A 26,280-nucleotide genomic window follows, 5' to 3' on the forward strand; every position below is an offset into this window, starting at 1 on the left:
GGTTTGCACTCTCATGCCCGTCCTCCATGTGCAGGTTTTTAAAAAAAAAGAAAAACGTGTGAAATATTGTCACAAACGCAAAAAAAAAAAAAAAAAACACACACACACAAAAAACAACCACTTTACTGACTTCCGGTTCTCAGTCGCCCCTCCTCCCGTCGGGATAACTGCTGTCACGTGACGCTAATGTAAACACCGCTTGCCCCGCCTATTTATGACGTCACGGCAGACGCTCCTGCCTCTGATTGGCTGCTGTTTTGCTCTGCGGCGCTGCAAAAGTAAGTCTGCACGTACGGCACGCCGTGTGTTTGTGTGTGTGTGAGTGAGTGAGCGAGTGAGTAAGTGAGCGAGTGAGCGTGTGTGAGTGTTACTGAGGCCAGAGAGAGGAAGCTGTCAACGTACAGGAGAAGGAATAACCCACCTTATTGTAAAAACGATTTATTTATTCATCTCCTACGTTCGGATTTAAATTTTTTTCCACCTCACGTGAAGGGTTGTTTTTTTTGTTGTTTTTTTTTACGTGTTTGATCGCACAGCAGTGGCGCTCGAACACTTTGAGGGGGACGAGATGGAGAAATCACCTGACTGTCCGCCGGACCGAACCGTTCTGTGTCTGTTCGATGTGGACGGAACACTGACACCCCCCAGGGAGGTGAGCGCTCATCCACGTTACGAGAGAAGCACACTGTGTCCTACTCTTTCACTCTTTCATACACAAGGGGTGACACCCGGAGAGTGTTTACCCCCAGATCGAGCTGCAGAGGAACGGTATGTAGGGCTGTAATGTTTGTGTCTCAGGTGGTGACCTGTTTACTTCCAGATTGTGTTAAGGTTTTGTTTTTGCCCCCCCCCCCCCCCCCCCCCCCAAAAAAAAGGCATCCTTATTGATTGAATTCATTCAACAGGAGTTGGAGCTTGGCAATAATTCATGCCTCTCCATTCGGGTTCACCTGAGGTAACCGCTCTGTGCAGCTCCAGTCTTACAGATGGTGGCTCTATTCGCACAGTTACATCATGACAAAAATCTTTTCAGGAGGAGGATTTTACAGCTTCCACGATGATAAAAGAAAGGGAAAAAAACAAACAACGAAACTCCACATCCCTTCCAGTATGTTTGTCTTTTGTCCAGTCAAACGCAAAATAACTGGAATTTCAGTGACATGTTGCCTCAGAAATACTGGAAACGACATTCCATTTCAGAGAAGTCTCATGTAACAAGAACATAGGTAAAGACGCAAATATGAAAAGATAGAGTTGGAATCAGAAAAAGGCAGAAAATAGACTTTGAGTCGGTGTAAACACAATAAACTCAGATAAAATATCTCTATTCAAAATACTCAAATATAAACATTCCATCTTAGATAACAGCTCTGAACCGGAAGCACGAACACACACAAAACCCAAGTTACGCCATTGATAAGATCTCAATGAAGTTTCTAGAGAAACTATTTTTCAACATGTGACTGTAGATTAGTGATTGTTCTGCAAACTGCATCTTGTCTTTGAGGGGGGGAAAACCAAGAAGCAGACCTTTTTCTTACTTGGAGAATTATGTAAGAGTGTAAATGATTCCTGAACTCCTCATACATTCAGATGTGGTAAAGCAGATCATTCACGGTAAGTCGACTCCAGTTCAATGTGCAAGTAAATGCATCAATATGTGGAATAAAAAAAAAAAAAGATTAAAAAAAAAAAAGAGCATTTCTCCTCATTATTTAATAAAATAACTTTAAACATTAGTTGGGGAAGTCGATATTTTAAGTTGGAACAAGTTGTGTCTTAACGCAGCTGCATACAGACAACATGACAACATCAATGCAGTTGTCCTTTTAGACAATTCCAGTTTGTACCCATGGACACATTTCAGGATGACCGACTCCAGCCGAGCTCCGTCTGCTCACCCTTCGGATGTTACGTAACCTCGTCTCCCTTGTGTGCAGTTTTTTCTGTGTCTGTGTGCATGTTGAGACGGGAGCGTCCCTCTGAGCTAATGAAGTAACTCATCGCCCCGCGGGGCCTTTTCTTCCCCTGCCGGCCGCAGAAAATCGACCCCCGTCTGGATGAGTTCTTCCAGATTCTGCGACGGAAAGTGAAGATCGGCATCGTCGGGGGCTCGGACTACTCCAAGATCGCGGAGCAGCTCGGGGAGGGCGACGACGGTGAGCAGACCTCCTCGGATGCTACAGGAGCCACAGGCAGTGCAGATAAGCATGCTCACCTTTAAATGCACAACAACTCCCAGGTTTATTTTTCCCATTGCAAAGAAATGCATGAAAAATGTTTTCTGAAAATAGCCGTCACCTCAATTGTCTTTGAAATCCAACCTGTCCCGGTGTTCCTCATCGTGCTGACGCGTCACTGGAAACCCGATTTTCTCATGTTTCATCAACTCACCTGCATAATATCACTTTCAGGCTATTCAAGTTTTTTGTTGTCTCACCGTGTGAGGTCACCCCAGAATGGACCTGGTGTTTACCAGGGTCAGGGGAGCGTCTCTTAACGGGAATATTCTTCTCTTCCTTCCTTGTTTTTTTTTTTTTATTAAAATTTTTTTTTTTTTAAATACAACACAGTTATTTCTAGGTGCTTTTAAAAGAGGAACATAGAAAAGCCCAACATATCCACATGAGCAAGCAGGTTTATTTGCGACTGTGGAAAGGAATAACTCCTTTTAACAGGAAGAAACATTTGCAGAAACCAGACTCAGAGGTGGCGGCATTCTGCGGACTGGTTGGGGTGAAAGGATAGAGGAGAGGATAGAGGAGAGGATAGAGGAGAGGATAGAGGAGAGGATAGAGGAGAGGATAGAGGAGAGGATAGAGGAGAGGATAGAGGAGAGGATAGAGGAGAGGACAGACAGAGAGGTAGACTGGGTGGGGAGATACATACAACATCCTTGTTAGTGTTGCATATATATATATTTTTTTTTTTTCCAGTAATCACAATGATCCAAATATTTTCCAACCGTTATGAGATTAAACCAGCCTGAGCAGCTCTATCTAGACAGTAACATGATTTTCTAGCAAGTGTATAAATTGGCAGGTAGGCAAAAAAAAAAAAAAAAAAAAAACATGCAAAACAACAGTGATAACAAAAGCAAAACCAAACGACACAAAACACAGAACAAAAACATGATTTAGATCATTGAAAGAAGAAGTGTCTGTGCGTCTGTTCCTTGTTTTTTTTACTGTATCGCAGTGAATCGGGCTGACTTTTGATGACTTGTTTACTTTAAACTAGAGTCACAACAACAAAGTTACTTCCCCCGACACGCGCGCCGGGCGTCACCTGGCCGACGTCACGACAGCTTCGCCCGTCGAGGCCGAAGCGTCACGCAGCCGGTGCGTTTGACAAGCTGATAAGCCGGCCTGTGAATGAACGGCAGACTGCGCCAGTGGAATGTGTCGCCGTGCCAAGAAAGCTGCGCGGCCGTCACCTCCGAGCCAAGTGTGCCAAAGGGGGAAACCTTTGTGATGTTCGACGCCGCCACTGGCGTCCACTTTGCGAAGGCGAACGTAAAAGAACGGCTTGGGAACGTCTGATGGAAAAGGTTGGATGTTGAAGGCAAATGATAGTGGGACAGGTCTCCTGCCACACGCTTTGACAGATTTGAGGTGAGGAGGTCGGCGTGATCTCCTGGGATCGGCTACAGCGCCTTGTCGGCCCTGGGTTGCTATAAAACACTGTAATGGATGAATGGAAGACGCGTTTTATTTTTTTTTACATACTTTTATACACATTTTAGTCCAAGTTGCAAACTGGTTCTGATCATGAAGCTCCTCCAGCGTTGGGTCAATATGGTGGGTCGTTGTGTCCGCCCGCTCTCTTGCCACCTTGAGCAAAGACACTTTCTGTACATTTAGTATGAGTTTTATTTTGATTTTTTGATTTTTTTTCTTGAAAGATGTGTTGGTCAATGCTCGCCCGTCCACTCTGTCCCCCTGCAGTGATGAACAAGTTCGACTACGTGTTCGCCGAGAATGGCACCGTGCAGTACAAAGACGGGAAGCTGCTCTCCAAACACGTGAGTGGACACACATAATTACAGCACACAGTAATTATAGGCACGTCATTCAATTGATTCAATGCAAAGAAAAAAATAAACAAGCTCTAGATGCAAGGTCTTCAAAAGCTGATTTGGAAAAAGAAAAGAGAACTGAAAAGAACTGTACAGTGTCTCACCTGGAATTGTTCCTATTCGCTTTAAATTAAATGAATTAATAAAGTTAATAATAGAGGTAGGATAAGCAACTATTATTTCTTTGCTGAATTAACAATTTCCAGTCACCATAGTAAGACCTTTCTGCTGGTGTAGCATGTATACCAGCATTATTGCAAATTTTCTGAAATGCCACACTCCTCATACACGTATTATTTGAATATCACATGTTTTGCATGTATTCCATGACAGAACAAAGGTCTTCCACGACAGATTCACACACAAATATGTTTATTATCAGAAAGTGTTTGGAAGACATTGAACCTACCGACAAGGACGTGATGATATTCTAGTCTAAACGAGGCAAGTTGCTTTTGAAAATGGTTCCAGTCACTCAGAAATGCGTTTCACGTCGACAGGCCATTCAGAACCAGATCGGGGAAGAGCTGCTGCAGGACCTGATCAACTTCTGCCTCAGCTACATGGGACTCATCAAGCTGCCAAAGAAAAGGTGAAACACAGAGCAAACGGAGCGAAGCATGCGTGGAAACTCACCTTTGACCTCGGTTTCATATCTGGACCATCTTTAGACTATATTTAGAGTCGAAATCTATTATGGGAACTGAGCTGGCTGAGAAGGCTGCAACATAAAGAGCATTTACTGCAAGTCAGGGTCATAAATCACACAGGAAAACAACAAAAAAACACCTTATGTAAAGCTTTTTGCACCACTTCTTATGAACAAGGGGCTGATTAATACTGTGCCAGCTGCCAACGGTACTTTATAACTCAAAGTACGTGCGGTGAAAGCAGGAGTAGCTTTGCGACGGGTGATAAACTGTGTCCAGTGAACAAGGACACAAATAAATTATAAAGCACATTTCACAGGAAAAAGACTCAAAAAGTCCTGTAAAAAAAAATGAAGAGTGCAGAATTTGAATGCTTCTTTTAAAACACACAGTCAGAATAAAGTATGAATGTTTTGAACAGTTGAGTCTTGATCTGCCTTTTTCACCCTTTGAACTTGTATCATATTGTCATAATCTGCAGAGTTTCTGCATTCGATTCGGTGTGTTTGGAATGAAACTGTCGGTTCTGGCCTCCAAAACATCCAGACCAGGAGCTGCAAACTCCATTACAGTTCCACCTCTTGGTGTTTGTAGCGCTAAACGAGTCCATAAGAGGCTTTTTGGTCTTGGTGGGTCTTCTTGCTGTCGGATCGCTGGCAGGTGATTTGGGGGCGGAGCTAAGTGAGGAGACAGGTGTGTTTACAGTCGCCTGCATGGGGGACTGTGGTCCGGCTGGTAGGGCAGGTTGACGTCCACTGGTTTCCAGTTCAATCCTCCCATTATGTTCTGTCAATATGTCAACGCGTCGATATGGATCTCCCAGGAGTCTAAATCTATCGGGAGTCCATGTTTTCAGGTGGTTTCTGTCAGGAATATGTGCCTCAGCTGTTCTTCCCTTCCCGCCTGCAGGGGGACGTTCATCGAGTTCAGGAACGGGATGCTCAACATCTCTCCCATCGGTCGCAGCTGCTCGCAAGAGGAGCGCCTAGAATTCTCCGAAATCGACAAAGTGAGCTTTTATTTTTGCTGTATTTCGTTTGATGGGAAGCGTTTCTCTGGTGATGTCACTCGTGTTTTTAACAAAGCTTTAAACCTTTCAACCGCTGGTAACAGTTTTTTTTTCTTTTTAATGTTGTGATCTAATGGAATGTTAGCTGGGACGCACCCTGAGGGCGAATTCATCAGTGTGTGAGCTGCACAGCAAAACAACACAACCGCAGATGACGAGTGTTGAGATTTAACAAAAAGAAAAGTTCAAGGGTGTCATCCCAGTTAGACGAGTCCCAGATAGACGAGTCCCAGATAGACGAGTCCCAGATAGACGAGTCCCAGATAGACGAGTCCCAGATAGACGAGTCCCAGATAGACGAGTCCCAGATAGACGACTCCCAGATAGACGATTCCCAGTTAAACGACAGTGTTTTCCCAGATAGGTGATTCCCATTTAGATGGCTTAGTTTAAAATCGTGGCGGAGGAATTAAAAAAAAAAGAAGCATGTCAGACTTATCATAATAAGTTAATTATTTCCTTGTTTTTCTTCCCCCGCCACGATTTTAAACTGTGTCTATGTGTAAAAATACATTACTATTACTCCTGGGTCACTGAAATGTTACAAATAACTCAGATACACGTCGTCTATCTGGGATGAAACCAGTTGAAGCGAGAAGAAACGATACGCAGAATGTGGAACGAAAAGAAGCTCGGCTGAGCAGCCGGATAAAGATCGACAAACGTTGAGCTTTCAGAACAGTTTAACTTGTTCTCCTGTGACGGCCCACAGGCCCGGGGTGACCAAGAGGAAGCAGAAAGCAAGTTTAACCCCTCGGTGTCCTTTATTCACCAGGATCTTTGATTCGGAGAACAACCGGTTCATTGAGTGGAGGGATAGTGGGTCACGCTGACAAACTGACTAATTTGTATTTTGTTCCGCAGAGAGAAAAGATCAGGGAGAAGTTTGTCGCGGCCCTGAAGGAGGAGTTTGCCGGTAAAGGACTTCGATTCACGAAAGGTAGACGAATCGTCACCATCTGGAAACATCAAGAGAAATAGTTCCTTTAAACCGATATATGAGCTGCAGTTTGATTAAAAGTTCCGTAACTTATGCACGATCTCTTAACATGAAGTTCAAAAGTGTCTGAAGCTTCACCTTTATATAGACACAAACCACGGGGGTGTTTTTGTCCCCCTCAATATAAGAAACCCCACGTCTCAAAGTCACCGACCCTCTAAAAAAAAAAAAAAAAAAAAAAAAAACGGCTGGTGACCTACTTTTGTGTCTCGACACCACCAGTTGAGCTGGAGTTGTTGTTAAACAAGTCAAATCTCTCTTGTGTTTGTGTGTCGTCTCTTCAGCTTCCAGCGGCGACGCTTCATGACAAACCAGTTTCACGGCGTATGTTTGTTTTTTTAAAATAAATTCCTCGTTCCAGCCCCTGAAGCTGCGTCAAAACACGGCTTTTTAATGTTTGGAATGAAAATAAAAACCAGATCACATCTGATTTTCCCCTTTTTTTTATATATCTATATGTATTTAAAAAGAAATCTCAATAGAATATAAACAGCCTCCGTGCTGTTGCATTAAATGCAGTCCTTTAATGCATGTTTTAACAAGTTTAAAAGACGTGCTGCTGAAGCGTAAATGAGGGCATTTCCTGCGACTGGTGCATGAAGCAGAGAAGAATCCAAATCCAATTAGTCGTATGATTTAAAGTGTGAAACCACAGATGTCCTGTCCTGCAGGCAAAACAGGACGGTTGTCTTTTCTTTTTGTCAGTATTTTAATTATCGATTTGTTGCAATTTTTTTTTGTGTGCAAATTGTTTATGTACTTTATTGTTGATTTACAAATTCAGTACAGATTTGGATGCATATTGCATCACGTGCTTGTTAAAAGATTGAAATCTGCACACAAAGTTTAGATCAGGCTGGTTTGTTTCCTGTTTTATTTTTTAGATTCATTCACTCCTGAAACATCTTTTTCTTTTTTGTTTTAAATCTGAGATGAAGAAACCAGAAACCAGGTGCGATAAACGTTCCACATGCATGATGTTGAAGCCTGCAGGCTGGGTGGGGGTGTCCGAGCTGTTTGTGGGTCGAAGGTGTCCTGGAGATGGAGGAGGAGGAGGAGGAGGAGGAGGAGGGCGTGTGAAGGAAGCAGCCCTCTGATTGGCCAAATGCTCATCGACTGGCCGATACCTTCAGGCTGGTGGCGGGTTAAAGGTGGAAGAGGGGGAAGGGCGAGAGGCGAGACTGCAGCCAAAGGCCACATTTCACAGCTGGAAGGTCACTGCATTCCTCGGGGCTGCTTGGAAACACAACCTCCTCAGTCGCTTTTAAAGAAAAACAACAAAAAAAGAAAAAAAACGGTGGCACTCTAATGAGAAGTGGCTCTGAATCCTAGATATTTACACTGCAGTCGTGATATTTTGTGATCACAACACTTCCTACACACAGGAGTTAAATGTTCAATTTTTATCTTTGGATTTTGCACAACAAGCAAACTTAAAAAGCTGGTGTGACGTTAAACCCTAACCAATTCTGTCCACGACCAGTGAGAATGACGATGGTCCTGCCGCTGTCTCCCCTCAGGTGGTCTCATCAGCTTCGACATTTTCCCCGAGGGCTGGGACAAGCGCTTGTGTTTGGAGCTGCTGGAGAGGGAAGGCCTGGACGCCATCTACTTCTTTGGCAACGAGACTTCGGATGTGAGTTTGTGTTTGTTTTTCCAGCAGCGACTCCAAGTGGCTGGAAACAAACACACAGACACGGGAGTGTGGGTCGTTTCATTAAGGGGAGTGAAGGTGTATTGCATTCACATGAAAATAGGAATAAATCTGTTTGTATGAACTGAGAAAATACAAGGGCATACAATATGTGTTTGACTATTATAGAAATATTTCTAATGCATTTATTCTTTAAGGTGTCTTACCATTAATTATATAGGAGGTATTATGGTTTCCAATAGGTACATATGTAAATATAAATATGTATTTATAGAGAGATAGAATTATAGCGAGATGGATATAGATTTATTGTTTTAGACTAAATTCTATTGAAGTAATATGAATTTGTTTCATAAATCTTATTTGTTTTCAAGTAATGATTTGTTATATATTATAAAATGAATCAAGAGCAACACTTGTCACAAGTTTATCTTATTGACTTAAAAAAGATTTTTTTATATGAATGCAATACTCTTGTAAATTGTGTTTGATATATTTTATGACCTGGTTTTGTGGTTTGACAGCTGCAAAATTAACTTTTGCCAAGTTTGCTTTGTTAATATTAAACCTACTCTCAACTTACTTCATAGAATCCCCTCAAGACGGCCTGAATTCTGCACGTATATAAGGTTTAATCGGGGGGGGGACCATAAATCTATATTTTACTTGTAAACTCGTGATTCATATTTTGATGTCAAATTGAGATTGAGAATCAAATGAAGATTAGTTGGGAAACGATCTCTGACGTCCGTTACCACTATTATAGCCGTAAGACTGAATATCCATTAAAAACATTCAGGTTTAAGTCATTTTTTTCTGCTTTTTGCCGGAAATTGTTTCACCTGTGGTGTAAATTTTAGTCATTTTTAATTGTTTATTTCCTTTAAAAAAAAAAATTCTTCCATTTTTCTGTTTTAGTTTAGATTTGTGTTTGTTTTTAAATCCAAAACACTTTAAGTTGCAGTTTGTATGATTTGCATAAAATGACATTTGTCATGTCACATAAACACATGATTGCACACTTGATTGATGCTTTTAAAACTATTTGCTCATTGATTTCTTGGAAAAACAAACAAAAAAAACAAACAAACCAAAGCATTTTAGATAACAGTGGAAGCACAGTGTCTGTTTTTCCTGTAGTTTGTAGTGGGACCGTCGTGGAGAGGCAAAGTCTGACTCCTCAGAGTGTTTTTGAGTCTGCAGACGTGTAAGCAAACAGCTGTAAACACTTAAGAGAAGTGCTGAGTCAGCTGAAACGCCAATGTTTTCCTAAGTTCGGTTCAGAGGTCGGCGATTATACGAGCTTGTTGTAAATCTCCTGTTTGTTTTAGTTGTTTGTCTTTTTTTTTAAATAACTTGTCCCGTTGCCTCCTGCAGGGAGGGAACGACTACGAGATCTTCAACGACCCCCGGACCATTGGCTTCACCGTCTTCTCCCCGGACGACACGGCCAGACTCTGTCGGGAAATCTTCTTTGGCGCTTCCCCGCGCGAGTCCTGATGTCCTCAACTGCCTCCGTCTCTTGACCCACAATCCCGCGGGGTGTACTGGCACTGAAAACCACCGTCTTCAGCCTCCAGGCTTCTTTTTATTATTATTATTATTATTATTATTATTATTATTATGAACAGTTAACCAGAAACACTACTGACATGTGGTCGTCCCTCCTGGACTGGAAGCAGCGACATGATCTGATGACAGCAGCTCAGTAGTACACTTTTGTTTTTAATCAAAAAGGGACAATGAGAGTTGCAGTGTGACGAGCTGCTGTGTGTTATAACTGTACGTTCCCTGATGTGTGATTCAGCAGCCGAGAAAGTAAAAAAAACAACTCTTCAGTGATGTTTTGCACTAATATTTTCTTACCAGTACGTACAGTCTCCGTTGCTGAAGGAGGTGATTTTTGTTTTTTTTAAGTCAAGGTGAAGCTAATTACCTGCTATTTCTCTGGAGACGAGAGAAAAAAGAAATCATTCCATAAATATGAATGCCTCGTATTTTAATATGATGTTGTCGTGATTTTACTGTGTGGCTGCCTGAATGCTGACTGTTTCCTCCAAAGGTGCTAAATAAGACTGTTTTCCCTCGGCGTGTTGTGCAATTGTTGTAACCGAATGTTTCGCAGCAGTACGTCCAGCTCATCCAGGTTAATGAAGCCGCTGACTTCTGTAAATATGATTTTGCTTTTTTCAGCAAACTTTTTTTGTTCAATGATTTTATCATCCTCCGCTTAAAGCCCCCCCCCCATGAAACAAATTTAAAAATCAAATTTGATTGTGTATATTCATTAAAAACCGTTTAGTGTAAAGGCGATACTTCACTCCCCTGTAAATGAGACTATATTGTCATGAAGATTTCTGGATTTGACACCATTTTACAGGAAAAACTGGTAGTTTAATGTTAAGTTTTATCAGACAATCATTGGTTCCAGATAAAGAGGGAAAAAAGGGCTAGACACAAGATTTCAAAAAGTATTCACTTTTCCACAGTAATTATTTTATACATTTTTGTTTAGAGTGTTTTGGGAAAATACTGACGTTGATTGTGAATTGATGTGGGGCTCTTTTGTGAATTTTTATCTATGTTTCTGCACTCTATTCAGGTTAATAAGCTCCATGATGCACATTGCAGCTGCATTTAAGCATTAAAACTGCTCTGACGTGTTTTGAGCTCCGAAAGCCGTGAGTTCTGTCGCTGACCCTGCAGTTCTCCCTCCAGCCGCTAGAGGCCCTCAGACTTTCTCGATGTCTCAACCTATCTCTGGATTTTAACTTCAGTGTCACTTTATTTGTCATCTGTATGATGCCCGTTGTCTTAAAACTTTTGGTTTTCACCTGTACATAGACCATGTCTGTAAGATTTCATCATTCTTATAATAAAGCCACTCTGCTCTTCGATAAATGAAACTTGTCGTTTTCCAGGCTGACCAGTTTTCCTTTTAGTTATTGAGATGAAAACACCATACAAAGGAACAAGTGGAGGGTAAAGCCACTAATTACTACTGTTTGAACATCGTTTTTCAGTTCTGATCTATTGTAGATACAAGAGAATAATAAAATGTAAAAAAAACAATCAACTAAGCATTAAGTTGAGCACTAAGCTGAGGTAAAATTGGAATTTTTAGAAAATAAAAATGTAGAATAAAAACTGTTTAACAGGTAGGCTATCCGGTTTTACGTTTTCCAGGTCTACATTCTGAATTGGTTTGTGTTCAGATCTTTCGGCAATAAAAAGCGCATCTCTTCTCACTGCTGGATTCTGAAGCATATTTTAAGATGTAATCATCCTTCAATAACATCTATATTAAATCCAATCATAAATTCTGTAAATTATCCAAAGATTTCCCCTAAAATGACTTGTTTTTATAGACACAGGGAGGTGTAGTGGTGCAGTGGTTTGCTGCCTTGACTCATTGTGAGACGATTCCTGGTTCAAGTCTATGGAAATGGTGTTTTCTCTCAGTATTTCCCATTAAAAAAAAGTGTTTTAAGCGAATTGTTGACTTCAAAGGGGAGAGACTGTGACTTTGTGTTTGGCCTATTGAAGGTACGGATTTTGATCTTACCCATGATCATTCTGGGTCGGCTCCACCACCCTGAATTTAATAAAAAGATTCCGATACAAGATGGATATCTGGAGAGGACTTCCTGTTCACTCAGTGACTCAAGAACACTGAGTCAGTTTGTTGATCTCTCTCTCTCTCTCTCTCTCTGTCTCTCTCACAGTAAAGTTCACACCGGACTTGTGAATCATAAAATGCTTTAATGTTCTTTCAAGGCTCAGTAGAAGCAGTCGTGGGGATCGCCACCAGAGTGGCTCGTCCACACCGAGACAATTAAAAGTGCCCTTTAACGTGACAGGAACCCAAAAAAAAAAATAATAATAATAACATCACGTTGAACAAATTCAGGCGTCGACATGGACAAGATGCATAGAGATCCGATGGAGGATGCAATAGAAAATACAGTACAGCTGAATTAACTACAAACAACGTGACACTGAACTCTATTGGCACAAAAAGGTGCAGTCTTTCGACTCCACTCTGAAAATCACACACAGATAAATGACTTTTTCTAATAATAGAAAAAGAGATATAGGATTTTTTTTGTTTGTTTTGTTTTCCAGACATACATGGCTCCAGACCTTTTTAAAACAGGAAGTTTCAAACAGCAAATTGAGTAAAACTGTGGCAGTTTTCATTGTAGAAGTGCAAGTTTTGACTGTATCGTCCAAAATAAAGAGTCTATGACACACACACACACACACACGCACACACGCACACGCACACGCACACGCACACGCGCACACACACACACACACACACACACACAATCACACATGGACAAACAAACAAATAAATAATCCAAATAAATAACCACAAACAAGACAATACAATAATAGGTATGTCATTCTCGAAAAATCACTTTCTGCTGATTTCAAAAGGTCCATGCTTGATTAAAGATTTAAAAAAAACAAAACAAAACCTGTTCTACTTTCTCCTCTCAACCTCGACACGTATTTCTCTGTTTCGCCATCTAAACTTCCTGCATCCACCACTTCATGTTTCCAACACCACGTTATGAAACTCAACGGGCGTCATGAGACACCTTGTAAAATCTCATCCTCCTGCCTCAAATCTGTCTGCACGTCGCCTTCCTCAAGTTAAACTTTATGTAGGCCGCAATAAGTCATCTGACCCGCCGTCGCCCCCGACATGTGATGTGGGGAAACTTCAGCGAAGTAAACAAGTGAATAAGTTCTGCCGCGGACCGGAAGTGAAACTCAATCCGGTCCTTTGTTCCCTCAGTCTCTGCAAAATCGTCTTCAAATCCAACTCGTCTTTCCTTCGCCGATCACGTTCTCGTCCCTTCCTCAAACCCGACGGAAGGAACGTGAATTAAAATAAACGTCGCTTCTTTTCTAACGGGCGATTCGTTTTTTTCATGCACGACAAACTGATCAGTTTGAATAAGGAATCAGCTCTAGGAGTGACAAACAACAACATATCAACGTTTTGCTGTGGAGGCAAAACAAATTACAAAAAAAAAAAAGAAAGTTTTAGCACAGCCAAGTTTGTTATCTGTCCCAAACCCCCCCCCAACCCCCCCACATGGGCCCCACCGGGGCCCTACGAGCTGATGATCTGCCCGGACCAGGTCTCGTGTTTCGTCCCCGGGTTGAGGTGTGTGATCTTCACGTCCACCGCCTGCACCTTCAGGTTCTTTGGGGGAACCCGGCACACCTTGTACGTGACCTCGTCGCCCTCCACCGGGACGTACTCGCCGTCGATGCTGGAGCACAGAAAACGGCAAAAGTCTGAGGGAGAATGCTGAGATCAAGCATTAACACTGATGCTTCGTATTTCCTCGGATTAGAAAAATTGAGACTGTCCTTACGGGAGCTAATTGAAAGGATGAATCTCCTGCTTAATTCTAATGAAGGACTGTTTGGGGTTTTTAATGCTGTGGGACATTTGGGGGCCAAAGTGTGGCTGCAACAATGGAAGACATAATGTTGTCAGGCTGTGAGCTGGCGGATTGATATATTTATTACTTTCATTTTCATATATATATTTAACTTAACTGGCCGAGTTAGTATTTTTTTCCCTTTATTCTCTGTTCAATCATAAATGTTGTGGTTAATATGATTGTTGTTGTGTTTACTTGTTTTTATTACTATTGCTAGCTTATTAATTTAATAAATTTATTTTATTTTATTGTATTTCATTTCATTTCATTTCATTTCATTTCATTTCATTTCATTTCATTTTATTTTATTTTATTTTATTTTATTTTATTGGTTCTGTTTGTTGGGAAATCTGTGACTCATAGTGTTAATTGCTTCCATTATCTTAACCAATGACAGCTTTTCATTCATATGTGTGATTGTATTTCTCTGAAAAAAAAAACAATATATAAAGTTTGCCAAAAAAAAAAAAAAAGAAAAACACATCTCCCAAGAGGAAAAATTGGGAACAAATGTGTCTATTTGTGAAATTAGTAATCTATGTCTTATTTATTATTTTTACACTTTGCAAAGTATTCCGGTGGGAAATTCCCTTCTTGCAAGTTTTAGCCCAAAGGCCATAAATGTCTGACTCTTTATCGAGCACACAGGATGTGAAACACATTTTAGTTCAGGAGCCACAACAGCAACTTATAACCTCTCAATCCCAGTGACGTATTAAATGCAGAGAAATCAATGCATTTCAAAAAATCTTGAGATTTATTGCACTCTTCACACAATTTCTTAATAAATATAAATGAAACTTGATATTCTAGAATGCCTCCACAATGCGATTTTGTGCTCGAATGTTGTTTCTGCTACATTTAGTATGATCTTTTTTTCCTACCAGAAACTTCACATCATGTTTTGGCTTTAATTAAACGGCCCGGCTCGCTGATCTCTCAGCTATAAGCATCGTTTCAGGGTTTCTTCTACTCTCACAGAAACAGTGCGGCCACTAGTGGACAAATGGAGAACAACAATTACTTATATATATATACAGGTATATATATATATATATATTTTTTTTTTTTTTTTCCCATCATGCTTCCCACAGGCCTCTGACAGCCTCTGTTTGACCCTCCCTGCAGATATTTGGATGCAGGATAAGAGGATCATCCTGTATAATCTGTGTGCAGATGGTTTGCTTTAGCTGAGGCAAAGGTAACATTTGATGTGCAACTTGTCCTGCATGAAATAAAAACAAAAACGTTTGAATCAACATTTTCACACTGTTAGTGCATGTCCTTTTATTACCGATGAAGCAACGTCCTTGGAGAAATGATAAAGCAGTTATATTCCACTGAAAGTTAAAAAAAAACAACCCAACTGCTTTCTATCTGAACTTAGGTAAAAAATTGCAGAGTTCTATAACTCGACGCAGCAGATCTGCTTCTGTTCTTTGTACTCACTCGGAGATGTGGACGAAGATGTCTTCCCCGCCGTGGGAGGGCCGGATGAAGCCGTGACCTTGCGACCTGGAGAAGTTCTTGCATACGCCCTTGAAAGCTGGACCTGAGTGAGCGCGGACGGTGCTGCGGGGGAGACGGAGGAGGACGGGCGTCACGTTAACGAGGAACGACTCCGGCAGATGCACTTCTGCGTTTTAACTGCGTTGGTCGTCTCAGTTCTCATAAAAAATCCTCAGGGAGGATGTGCTCGGTCACAATTTGGTCCTCTGGTACGAAGGATCAAGGTTCACAATCTCCAAGTGTAGAAATAACTGAAAGAACAGTCGTTATTCAATAATTATTTTCTCAGTTGGTATTTTTTTTAAATGCATCTGTATGTCTCTGTATGTTACATAGGTTTTGTAAATATATCTCCAAAACTTTTGCTTCTTATGGAATTTACACATTCTGGAAGTGGAGTTTGCATGTTGCCCCCCGGGTCTGAGTGCTTCTGTAGAAGCTTCCTCCCACTATCCAAAGATATCCTTTATTAAATGAGGTGAATTAGTGGTTTTAAACTGACTTGTCTTCCAGTGGCGACCCGGCAACCCGCCCCAGACCGTACTCCGCTATTCACTTGGATTAAAGCGGACAAAACAAACATTCATCATGTATTCATTACACTCTCATTAGATTACACTGAGATTATTCTCGTTGTTGCGTAACGTCCTCATCATCGCTGCCATGAAAAAAAAAGCTTTCAAATAGTCGGGAGTGTCGCGTCTCAGTTCAGCTCACTGGGAAACGTTCAGTTCAGTTTGATCCCAAAGGGGGCCGGACAATAATAGCGTCACCTATTATAGACGGTAACTCTGACTTTCCCGAACGCTGTGGCGCATGTAAGAGTGAGGCCACGGGAAGAACGTGAACAATCGATGTGCTTTGTGCAAAAACTAAGAATTGGTTTCGCTGGCAGAACGTTTGATTCTCGGTCGGGGACAAATGAGAAGAAATAGAAACGCATCGGCTGCAGTGAATATGAGGAGAGATCAATAGACACACAATCTAAGGAAAATTTTACTTAAAAAAAAACAAAACCTGTGTATTTAAAGTGTTTGTGGTGGATTTGTGGAACAGGGTTTGCATGTCAAAATCTAAACTCCAAACTTTATATTTCTATACATTGAGTACATTTAGATAGATAGAATAACGAGACAGGGGCAGGGATGTATTAGTTTGACTCCTTTTTGGGCATTTCTGGGAATTTTTTAAATACACTTTGGTTTGAAATGTACGGAAGAGGATTAGGGCCACTGTTGAAAAAAACCCTGAGTTCTGACTTTTAAACTCAGAATTCTGACTTTAAACTTAGAATTTTGACTTTTAAACTCAGAATTCTGACTTTTAAACTCAGAATTTTGACTTTTAAACTCAGAATTCCAAGAAAAAAAAGTCAGAACTCAGGGGTTTTTTCCGCAGTGGCCCTAATCCTCTTCCGTAGAAATGAACTTGTGGACGTATGAAGGGACGATACGTACGCAGAGTAGGTGCGGGTGCGTTTGGTGGGCAGCGGGCTGGGCAGTTCCCGAGGCAGCGGCGGCTCCTTCCCGTCCTCCCACACCCGGCTGCCCTCCCTCAGGAAGGGGAAGGAGAGGGTGAGGGAGGCGTTGGGCGAGCGCAGCAACATCCTGGAGGGCGACGTGAGGCTGGGGTCCGCCATGTTGAGTGTGTGATGGAGAGGGTGAGGATGGACGAGGAGGAGGAGGAGGAGGAGGAGGAGGAGGAAGATGCTTTCGGCTGCTGTTGGCTCAAGCTGCTGGTGGGCAGCGGGCACCGCGGTCGGTCTGTGAGTCCGGCTGCTGGGAGATGAACTTCCTCGGCGGTTATCCGGGTCAGAGCTGTCGCCTCAAGTCTGTCAGGAGGACCTGCTGGCAGAAAGAGACAGCAAAGTCAGATCCACCATGTCACATTCCAACCGGAGAGCGGCGATGAAGAACGAAGAAAGCCTCATTCAATAGAGATACTACCAGCAATTTATGTGTTTATTCCTCCTCAAGTCTTTTTTGTTTTTTTTCATTTAACGTCAAAAACATTCAATCACATTAAGATCACAGCTGTCAGAGCGGCACAGATAATCTCTGTGATCCATGCAGCAGAGGCCAAAACAAGCTCTTATGTATTGTTTTCATTTCACGTGTAGTATTTCAATCACTGACATACCTGGTAACAACAACAAGTAGTACCAAGTACACTGAATAAACCAATATAAAAGCAGCAATCTGGTGACCTTGTGAAGAGACGGAGTGAGTTCCCAAACAATTATGCATTTTTTGCAGATTCTCCTCCACGAGCAGCAACAACTACACTGATTCTGATCTTTAGTCGTCGTGAAACAGGAAGAAATCAAGTTGCCAAATATGGTGACGAGGGTTTAAAATCAGGGATGCCAGTAATTCAGATTTATCCATCTATCCTCTGCTGTGCAGTCAGGTGACCTTGCCCTTCAATCCCTGCTATAATCCGGATTTCCCCCGCATGCTGATCGTCTCATTGTTGCTTTTTGACGGTCTGGTCGTGCAGGTTTGACTCGACCGTCAAGAATATTCCAGAAAAACAAAACAAAACACACAAACACGTTACATTTATGTGTTTGTGTTCATGTCGCCTTCTCTTTCTTTTTTTTTTTTCTTCCCCTATTTATTTATATATTTATTTTCTGCACGCCCACTCCTTTCCATCGTGATGACGCGCCACGCGCCGTGACGTCACAACAGCTGCAAAGCGGGGCGTGAGTGGTGCGTTCGTGACGTCGGCGGGACCGTTCCCCCCACCACACACACACACACACACGAGTACAAGCGACACCAACGTGAGAAAAACACGACCAAAAAAAACCCCAAAACAACAATATTTAATTAAATGACTAAATAGAGGGATTCAGTTGAGTTTCTACATTAATGTCAGTGATTTTGTGATGAGAGGTTTCTCGTGTTGATGCAGGCGAGCAACAGCTGGAGAACATCTGGATGTGCAGGAATATATACATATATATATATATATATATATATATATAAATAAAGAACTCGAGAATGAAGATAAATCTGCCCACTCCTGGTCATGATGATGTCCTGACACGTGTTAACGAGCTGCAGTATTTTGATTTTTGTTATTCAGACGTCTGCATGATGATTGCATGAATCAGATTTCCACGTGAGTGAACTGCGATCACACGCGCGCTTCAATCGATCCGTCTTGTCGCGTGCGTCGTTTTTTTTTTTTACTCTCGTCAGTGGCACCGGGATGGTCGGTGCTGCAAGTTTCACCTTGTCGCAAAACCACCGAAGTGTCACAGATCAACACATCCCGCGCGTCTCCTTCAGTGTCCTTCTGGATTCAGCTGCGACTTTAGTTCAGAGCAGAAGAAACGGTCTTCTTTTTTTTTTTTTAAAGAAGAAGAAGAAGCACAAAGCCTCACACACTCTCTCTCTCCCCCCCGCTGAGACCCAGAATGACAGAAATGTTACTTACTGCGCTGCGAGGCGGAGGACGATCAGCTGTGGGATTTAAACACCCTGTGTGTCTATTATATAACCAGGAATTTAATAAATAAGTCCGATAAATCCGCGCAGAGCGACGGAAAAACCCTGATGTGACGGAGGGAGAGAGAGATAGAGAGAGAGAGAGAGAGAGAGCGAGAGAGCTGCTGAGTCTGCGCAGCTGGTGGAGATTCCGATGGCGTGATGTGTGTGTGTGTGTGTGTGTGTGCGTGTGTGTGCGTGTGTGTGTGTGTGTGTGTGTGTGAGTGTGAGAAAGGAAGTGAACACCAAAACAATGATCCCACTGTGGAGACATATTGCGTGTTTAACACAGAATCTTCACGTGAAAAAAAAATGTAAATCAAAACATCAGGTTATGATCTTGATTTCTTCCTCCTGCATTCCCTCCATCAGCCTCACTTCTTCATGTTTTGTTTTGTTTTTTCACGTGATGAAATATAGTTGTTACTATTTGGCAATGGAAACATTTGCAACAGTTTTTTTGGTGTGTTTTTTATTTTTTTATTTCTGTAGTCATAATAATAACTCTGGTTAAAACAAAATGTAGAAAAAAATACCAACTCTCATGCAATTTTCAGTATTGATAATATGCATGACATACTGTACTCTATCTCCCAATTTGTATAGTTTTCTTGTTTTTTCACCCTATATATAATGTTTTAATTGACATGAGGTAATTCATTGTCTATCCTAAATGAAAGGTTGAAAAAAATAGTTCTGAAAGGGATCTAAAACATATGGAAGTGTTCCTGTGTTAATTATAATAATTATCAATTCATGAAATTAATTGATAATGTAAAAAAAAAGGGCATACATTTCATTCTCTAAATGTGCAAATCTCGTAGAGACACACCCCACGTGGCTCTGCAAAGTATTAACTTGAGGGGAGGAATTCTTCTGCAGTTGATCATTAAAGTTGTTTTTTTTTTATTTCTAAAAGAATTTGAAACCCACAGTGGAGCATTGTGTTGGTCTGTCACATAAAATCCCCATGAAATACATTTAAATGTGTTATTTTAATGTGACAAAATGTGGGGAAAAGTGGTTTTAATATCAAGCCACTGTCTTCATTTAACCTATTCCCTGATTAACTTAAAATAATGTGAATTTTGTCATTTACTTCATTCGCCTCCCTTGAAATCTCAGTTTAGATAGAAAAGTTGGAAGAAACACACAATTCCAAAAGGAAACAAAATGTTTCATGCTTTTTCTTTTTCAACGTCCTGAGGCTGTTTAACGTGACGACATATGAGAAACATCCGCGGCTCCTGCAGTGGATAAACACACTCCTCTCTCTCTTTTTGTCGACTTTCGGTGCACGTCACATGAAAACGAGTCTATTTTTACTGCTCGACAAACTCCGCAGTCTGTCCCAGTTTTCACGACAAACCGACGCACGAATCGCAGCTCGTCTTTGCTGCACGACAAAGAAGAAGAAGGACGCAGAGGGCAGATGTGACCCTCAGAACTCTGGGACGTTAAAAGGCTGCAGCATTAATCCTCTCGCATTTTATAAGCACACAAAATTCATCCCAAACCGCTGGGCCTCTGGGGAAAAGGACTTTTTTTTTTTTTTTAAATCCTGTCGGATGATGTGGGAAAAACTAACAGGCAGAAAAGTGAAATAAGGATCTAAAGACAATATAGCTAACAAAATAAAAGCTTTTTTCCCTCCCCAAATGAATGTATTTATATAATTTAATTGTACTAACTTGCTTTGATACAACTAAAGAGGAATATTGATCATATGTATTTCTTAAATGTTGACTGACAAAGTAAAAATAATGTAGAATATCCTGACGAACAAACTGAAAATACTTCATTATGATCTCTCAATAGATCTAAATGACTCAATGTAATTAAATCATCTAAAGAAATACATTGATTATATAGCCATCTGTACATTATCTCGTTTGTATTTCTATGTTTTGTTAGGTTCATTGCTTTCATGAAGGAAACACTCAATGACCATCATTTAATATTGACGTCACTATTAGTCTGTTGAACTGTGGCAACAACATCTTACCCAAAATATTTGCTCAAATTCAAAGTTTTTAATTCCCCAACAGGACAAAATTGCCTTGTTTTGACATCGGGAGCAAAATAATAACCAACAGCAGCACAAACTCAAATTAAAAAAAAGAGACAAAACGAGGACAGGAGGAATAAACCTATATTAGATTAATCCTCCACTGAATTAGAGAGGATTCAGTGTTTTTTTGCTTTGAACTGAGGGAGAAAACATCTTTCCAAACATTTGGAATGTTAATTATTCTTTCATCCACACACGTTTAATAACAACATAAGAAACTGTACACGAGAAGAGAAACAACAGGCCGATGTGCTTTCAGTCACTGTTTTTTTCGATAAACGAGTCCCAGACTGAAGCCTCCTGCTCGGCTCTGGTCCATCCTCTCTCTCTCTCTCTCTCCATCTCCTACAAATAACGTCTTTTCTTCTCTTCTTCCATACGCTAGCTGTTCCACCACGACAGCAGCCCCAGCCCCGGGTCGCAGATGGTCCCCTGGAACAAAACACACCGAGCCGAACCGCGACTCCAGATTATCGGCAGGCTGATTTAAATACTTCAACAACGTGTATGGAAGTGGAACTTGAGAGAAATAAAACAGCTCAGCAATATTTCTTTGTTGTTCTTCTTTACTTTGAAGCAAGGATGTAACTGTGGCTCTGGAAAGTTCTCTCTAAATTTAAATATTTGAATTATCATCAGAATTGTTACACTGAAAACTGTCATTTCTACTCCATGATTGCATAAATCTTTTTTTTAAACATTGTATTTAAATAATCTAAGCCTGGAAGTTTCACCATTTTCAAGGAAAAATCCTATAATTTGTAGGTTTTTTTTGTTAAAAAAAAAAAAAATTCAGACATACAAACATAAAGACTAAAAAAAATTCAACAGGATTTTTGCGTGAATAAAATCTAACTTCTAATCTGTTTAAACACTTCTTACAAAGCTTTAAAATTCAGCAATTTGATAAATAACACCATGAATTAAAACTGATATCAATGTTATTGGATTTTATTTTGAAGGATTGATCAGTCTCCTCATGGCCGTTATGGTTTTACACTATATTGTTTCATTTGTCTTCACATTTATTTTAGACTCACTTCTGAAAATGTCTGTTAAAGTAAGTTTTAACCTCCGAATGTTCCTTTAAAAACAAAATAAATAAATAAAAAAAAGTTGAATTTCTTCTCCATGATCACAAAGAGGCTGGAAAGTTTTTTGTTGTCTGAATTCAAAGTGATTTAAATTCTGCTTTCCCCCCCCCCCCCCCCGACGTTCCAGTAAGCAGGACGTGTTTCCTTACGATCAGAGTGTACGGCGCTTCCTTCTTCTCAGCGGCGTCCTCTGCTGGCGGCGCCGTCGACTGGCCCGGAGCAGACGCCGCCGCCGCGTCGGCCGCAGGCGTGGCGGGGCCCGTCGGGGACGTGTCCACGAAGACTTCGTCCGCCACGCGGAAGCGGATCTCCTCGCCCTGGTCCATGTAGAGGTCGTGGGCGCCCTCGTCAGTCTCGTACTCCCAGAGCCAAACCTGCTCCGCCTCGTCGCTGAGGGAGGGGCTCAGGAAGGGAACGCCACACGTTGTTGTTGTTGTTGTTGTTGTTGTTGTTGTTGTTTTTTCATTTTGGGGAATATTTTAGGGCAGGATACAACTTCGCCGGCTGCTGAAGAGACTCCGGAGGTATTAGGATGTCGTCGAAGAAGCCCATCGTCACTGTGAAGAAGAAAATGTACAAGTTTGCGTGCGGCTCGGGGAGAAATAGTCTGATTTTTGCCATTTTGCAAATATTTAAAAAGAATTAATTCTTTTATTTACATATGTTTTTTCTATTATTTTCAGACTAATGTACCTCAAATTATTAAGTTTTTCTCAATAAGGAGAAATTATGACATCTTGACAGTAAACAGTCGCCGTTTCAAAGTTAGATGTGTAAAAGGGGAAGGCAAACATAAGTTAGCTTCTTCCTTCTCCTTTTTTTTGAACATGCTGGGACTTTGAATTTTCTTATTTTCTGCTAAAATGTGTTTTGTTACTAATAATCATGTTCAAAAAATACATTTCATTCATTCATTCAAATATTCAAATGTGATGCCTCAGCGTGTCCTCAAGGAAGACGCTGGACCGGGAAGATGGCTAGAAAAAAAAAAGCCAATCGACAATCGACCTCATTACAAGATGAGAGTCAATATCATTGGTAATGTTGGCCAACCGAGAATTTATACAAAATTCAAACAGGTGTGATCTTAAAAACCAAAAAAGCTCCAATTCATTCAAAAATATTAATAAATAATCCGACATAATAAGAATTGACCTTAAAATGTTAAAACAAACCGAGATGAACAGGAATCGGCTTTAGTTCAATAAAATTCACGAACCCTTTTGTTCGTTTGTCACTATATTTTCTCTTTTCTTCCCTTCAGGTTGCACGACTCACATCTACATGACTGGTTCCTCACAGAGATGAAACAACAACAACAACAAGCAAAACCGTGATCATCATCAGTTATTTATTATTATTTTTTATTCATTCACAGCTTTGCTCTCATGAGCTTCTGCTCTCGGTCGCCACCTACTGTTCAAACTGAGAATTACACCAGGATTGATCATAATGGATCTTTGGTTCTGTGATTTTAAAATACCTAGAACAAGAGTGATGATAAATGTGGGGCGAGTTACCGTGGACTCCCTCCTGACTGCAGTACTTGATCTTGCCGACGAGGATCTCGTCGAGGAACGGGTGGAAAACCACGTACCTGAAATGAACTGAAAGCAGAGCGAGAGAGAGAATCAGGGCAACTGGAACACAAAAATATCACTTTTAAAAGTGTGAACACAGAAGAGATCTACTCAACCACGCCGTGTTTCAATTAACGCAGAAGAAACCTGAATCCCACAGAGACTCGGGATCCAGATTGGAGGAGTCAAACTCAACAAAACAACCCGTCAATACACACGTTGTGAAATTCTCCTTTGGAGTACAAGAAGATTCAGGCGCACTTTGAAATCTTACATATCAATCAATCAACGTACTTATATATTAAGTGTTCTCACAATATTCCCAATTTAGAATTTTAACTCTGAATGGAGGTTGTTTAAGCGTTGAAACCTTAAAGTCTTTTCTTTTTAAAATAACAATCCTGTTCCTTAAAATTACATGATAATTAGAGATGTCATGGAAATGTGAAAATACTTCATTCAGCAAGTCGAAAGGAAACATGTTGATCACAATGAATCACACTTTTCCCTCTTTCCTTTTGAATTCACAGGAATTAAAAATGCACCGAAACATAATCAAATATCTTCATGAGTTGAAAACGCGGCTTCTCATTTCAGTGTCTTTTCATCGTCGAACCTTTGGTGTGCGAGGCGCCGTCCCCCGGGAAGATGTAGGAGTCCTCCAGTTTGGTGACGTCGTACAGGCAGATGCAGAGACCCACGTTGTAAACCACCTGAGGAACCAGGAGAAACACCGGATGAAGTGATCGTTTTATTGTGAAGACAGGATTTTACTGTGGCAGGTCACAAGAAAGGATTAGATAAAACTACTTAAGAAGGTGAAAAGATGCACTTTATTCATTCTGCAATGGAGAAGATCACAAGTTATGTCATTGTATAGCAAAAGATTGTCCCTGCATCCGTTTATTTCTCTTTATTATTGCATGCCTTTGTTTCACTTTTCAAAATTTCTACTTATAAGATTCAAGGGACTTTATTTACCCCAGAGGGGCAATTTAAACCAGCACACACCAAGTAGTTCATCTAGAAACAACCATAAAGGCCTAAAAGCCATATAACAAATATGTTAAATACAATAAATAAGTCACGAAAGTGAAAATATGAATGCAAGTATTTTAAAATAGTATAACACGTGACAGGATGTGTGTCTGTTTTTAACCAGAAGATGATAAACAACCAACTTTTGAATACTTTTACCTATTTCTTTGGTGCACCAGTAAAGGAGAAAGGCAATATTCACATGCAACTATACTGCTTCTTTTAAATAAGGGATTAAAATACTATTATTTACTCAGACTTTCTCAAAAAAACAATAGAAATTACTTGTTTTATTACGATTGTTTCTTCCTGTGGCAAATAAGACTATAACTTACCTGTCACAGTAAAGCCTGTACATATTGATAATTAAAATGATTACTTAATCCTATAAATACATTTAACTTGACACACATGTGTAGATTGGAATTTGTTTATCACATTAATTATTTTTGCAGTTACAGATGTGTGAGAATGAGGGACGTCCTGCAGATCATCTTTCCAGCCTTGGTGGCGAAGTGACACCGGATTATAATAACAATAATCCGGATGATCCAGCGGCTCCAGATGTTGCGCTCCGGGGGGGAGAACTGACCTTGTTGGCCAGCTTCTTGTTGAGCTCCTCGGCTATGGCCTCGTTCAGCTGGCGGTGGAAGTCCCAGGGAGAGATCCGGACGGTGTCCACCATCTCCACCAGCACGAACATCACGCTCCCGATCACACACACACACTCCGAAACACACACACTGAAACACACCGCGCTCCTGCTGTCAGCGAGACAACAGGCGGAAGATTAACTCCAAATCATTTATTCTTATCATTCAGATTTCTTTTCTACTTTTTACGTTTTTAAAAGTGATCCGAGTCTCGACGCTCAGTTCAAAACATTCACGACACTCCGGGAGGCGCCATGACGGAACCACGTGGTTCGACACGTACCCGCTTTACGGCCTGTCGCAAACCTTAACGGTACAGTACACCTTTTTTAAATCCTCCAATATTTTGAAACACCCGTCTGAAACGTACAAACTTTAAACAAATGAATATTAAAATACCGAATATTAACAGCTGTACATTTCATGATGTATTGTGTATTATTTAAACTATAGTTTTAATAGAATAGAATAACTTTATTAATTCCAGTGGGAAATTCTTTTAGCGTTTCTCCACACACAATATAATAAATAGTATGGGAATTTGTTTTGTTTTTTAAAAGACAATAAACATAAGTAAAATATTAAATATTAGTCTGTACAAGGCTCAATGGTGACTAATATAAGCATGGAAAGAATGGAATTGAAAGAAATCACAGCAAACACTATTCATCGTCTGCCCAAGGAGCAACAGTTCATTCCTTCATTTGCCTTGTAATCTTTTAAAATACATAAAACTACCTGTTTTGGTTTTTTTTTATAATTCTATTTAAATTCGTCTGAATAATATTAAGATAAACTGAGATTTATTCATTCTTATGCTTGATTGTTTCAGTCTCTCAAACTTAATGTTCTGCAACCAAACAAACCCCAAATATTACGATTTTAAGAAATATATACTCAATTCTGACACAAGAACTAC

General features: G+C 40.6%; 3 protein-coding genes across 3 annotated transcripts; 1 reads left to right on the plus strand and 2 right to left on the minus strand.

Moving 5' to 3' along the window:
- The first annotated feature begins 289 nt into the window (after nucleotides 1–289).
- pmm1 (phosphomannomutase 1) lies at nucleotides 290–11,254 on the plus strand. Its single transcript, XM_080512237.1, has 9 exons — nucleotides 290–427; nucleotides 537–652; nucleotides 2,042–2,159; nucleotides 3,948–4,024; nucleotides 4,579–4,670; nucleotides 5,638–5,737; nucleotides 6,662–6,737; nucleotides 8,318–8,433; nucleotides 9,829–11,254. The coding sequence occupies exons 2-9, from the start codon at nucleotides 569–571 to the stop codon at nucleotides 9,949–9,951; spliced, it is 786 nt and encodes a 261-aa protein (XP_080368363.1). The 5' UTR covers nucleotides 290–427; nucleotides 537–568; the 3' UTR covers nucleotides 9,952–11,254.
- Nucleotides 11,255–13,579: 2,325 nt separating this feature from the next.
- On the minus strand, nucleotides 13,580–19,003 carry csdc2b (cold shock domain containing C2, RNA binding b; the record flags this gene model as incomplete). Its single annotated transcript, XM_080511169.1, has 4 exons — nucleotides 18,876–19,003; nucleotides 16,886–17,275; nucleotides 15,369–15,491; nucleotides 13,580–13,742 (listed from the first exon to the last, which is right to left on the minus strand). Exons 2-4 carry the CDS (start codon nucleotides 17,065–17,067, stop codon nucleotides 13,580–13,582), a joined length of 468 nt encoding a protein of 155 aa, XP_080367295.1. The 5' UTR covers nucleotides 17,068–17,275; nucleotides 18,876–19,003.
- A 2,004-nt stretch (nucleotides 19,004–21,007) lies between these two features.
- Nucleotides 21,008–25,609, minus strand: polr3h (polymerase (RNA) III (DNA directed) polypeptide H). The gene is made up of 6 exons (XM_080512074.1): nucleotides 25,301–25,609; nucleotides 24,287–24,383; nucleotides 23,611–23,697; nucleotides 22,584–22,647; nucleotides 22,240–22,480; nucleotides 21,008–21,428 (listed from the first exon to the last, which is right to left on the minus strand). Exons 1-6 carry the CDS (start codon nucleotides 25,409–25,411, stop codon nucleotides 21,378–21,380), a joined length of 651 nt encoding a protein of 216 aa, XP_080368200.1. The 5' UTR covers nucleotides 25,412–25,609; the 3' UTR covers nucleotides 21,008–21,377.
- Nucleotides 25,610–26,280: the final 671 nt, after the last annotated feature.

The sequence above is a fragment of the Blennius ocellaris genome (genome assembly GCF_963422515.1).
Source record: "Blennius ocellaris genome assembly, chromosome: 16".
NCBI classification, from domain to species: Eukaryota; Metazoa; Chordata; class Actinopteri; order Blenniiformes; family Blenniidae; genus Blennius; species Blennius ocellaris.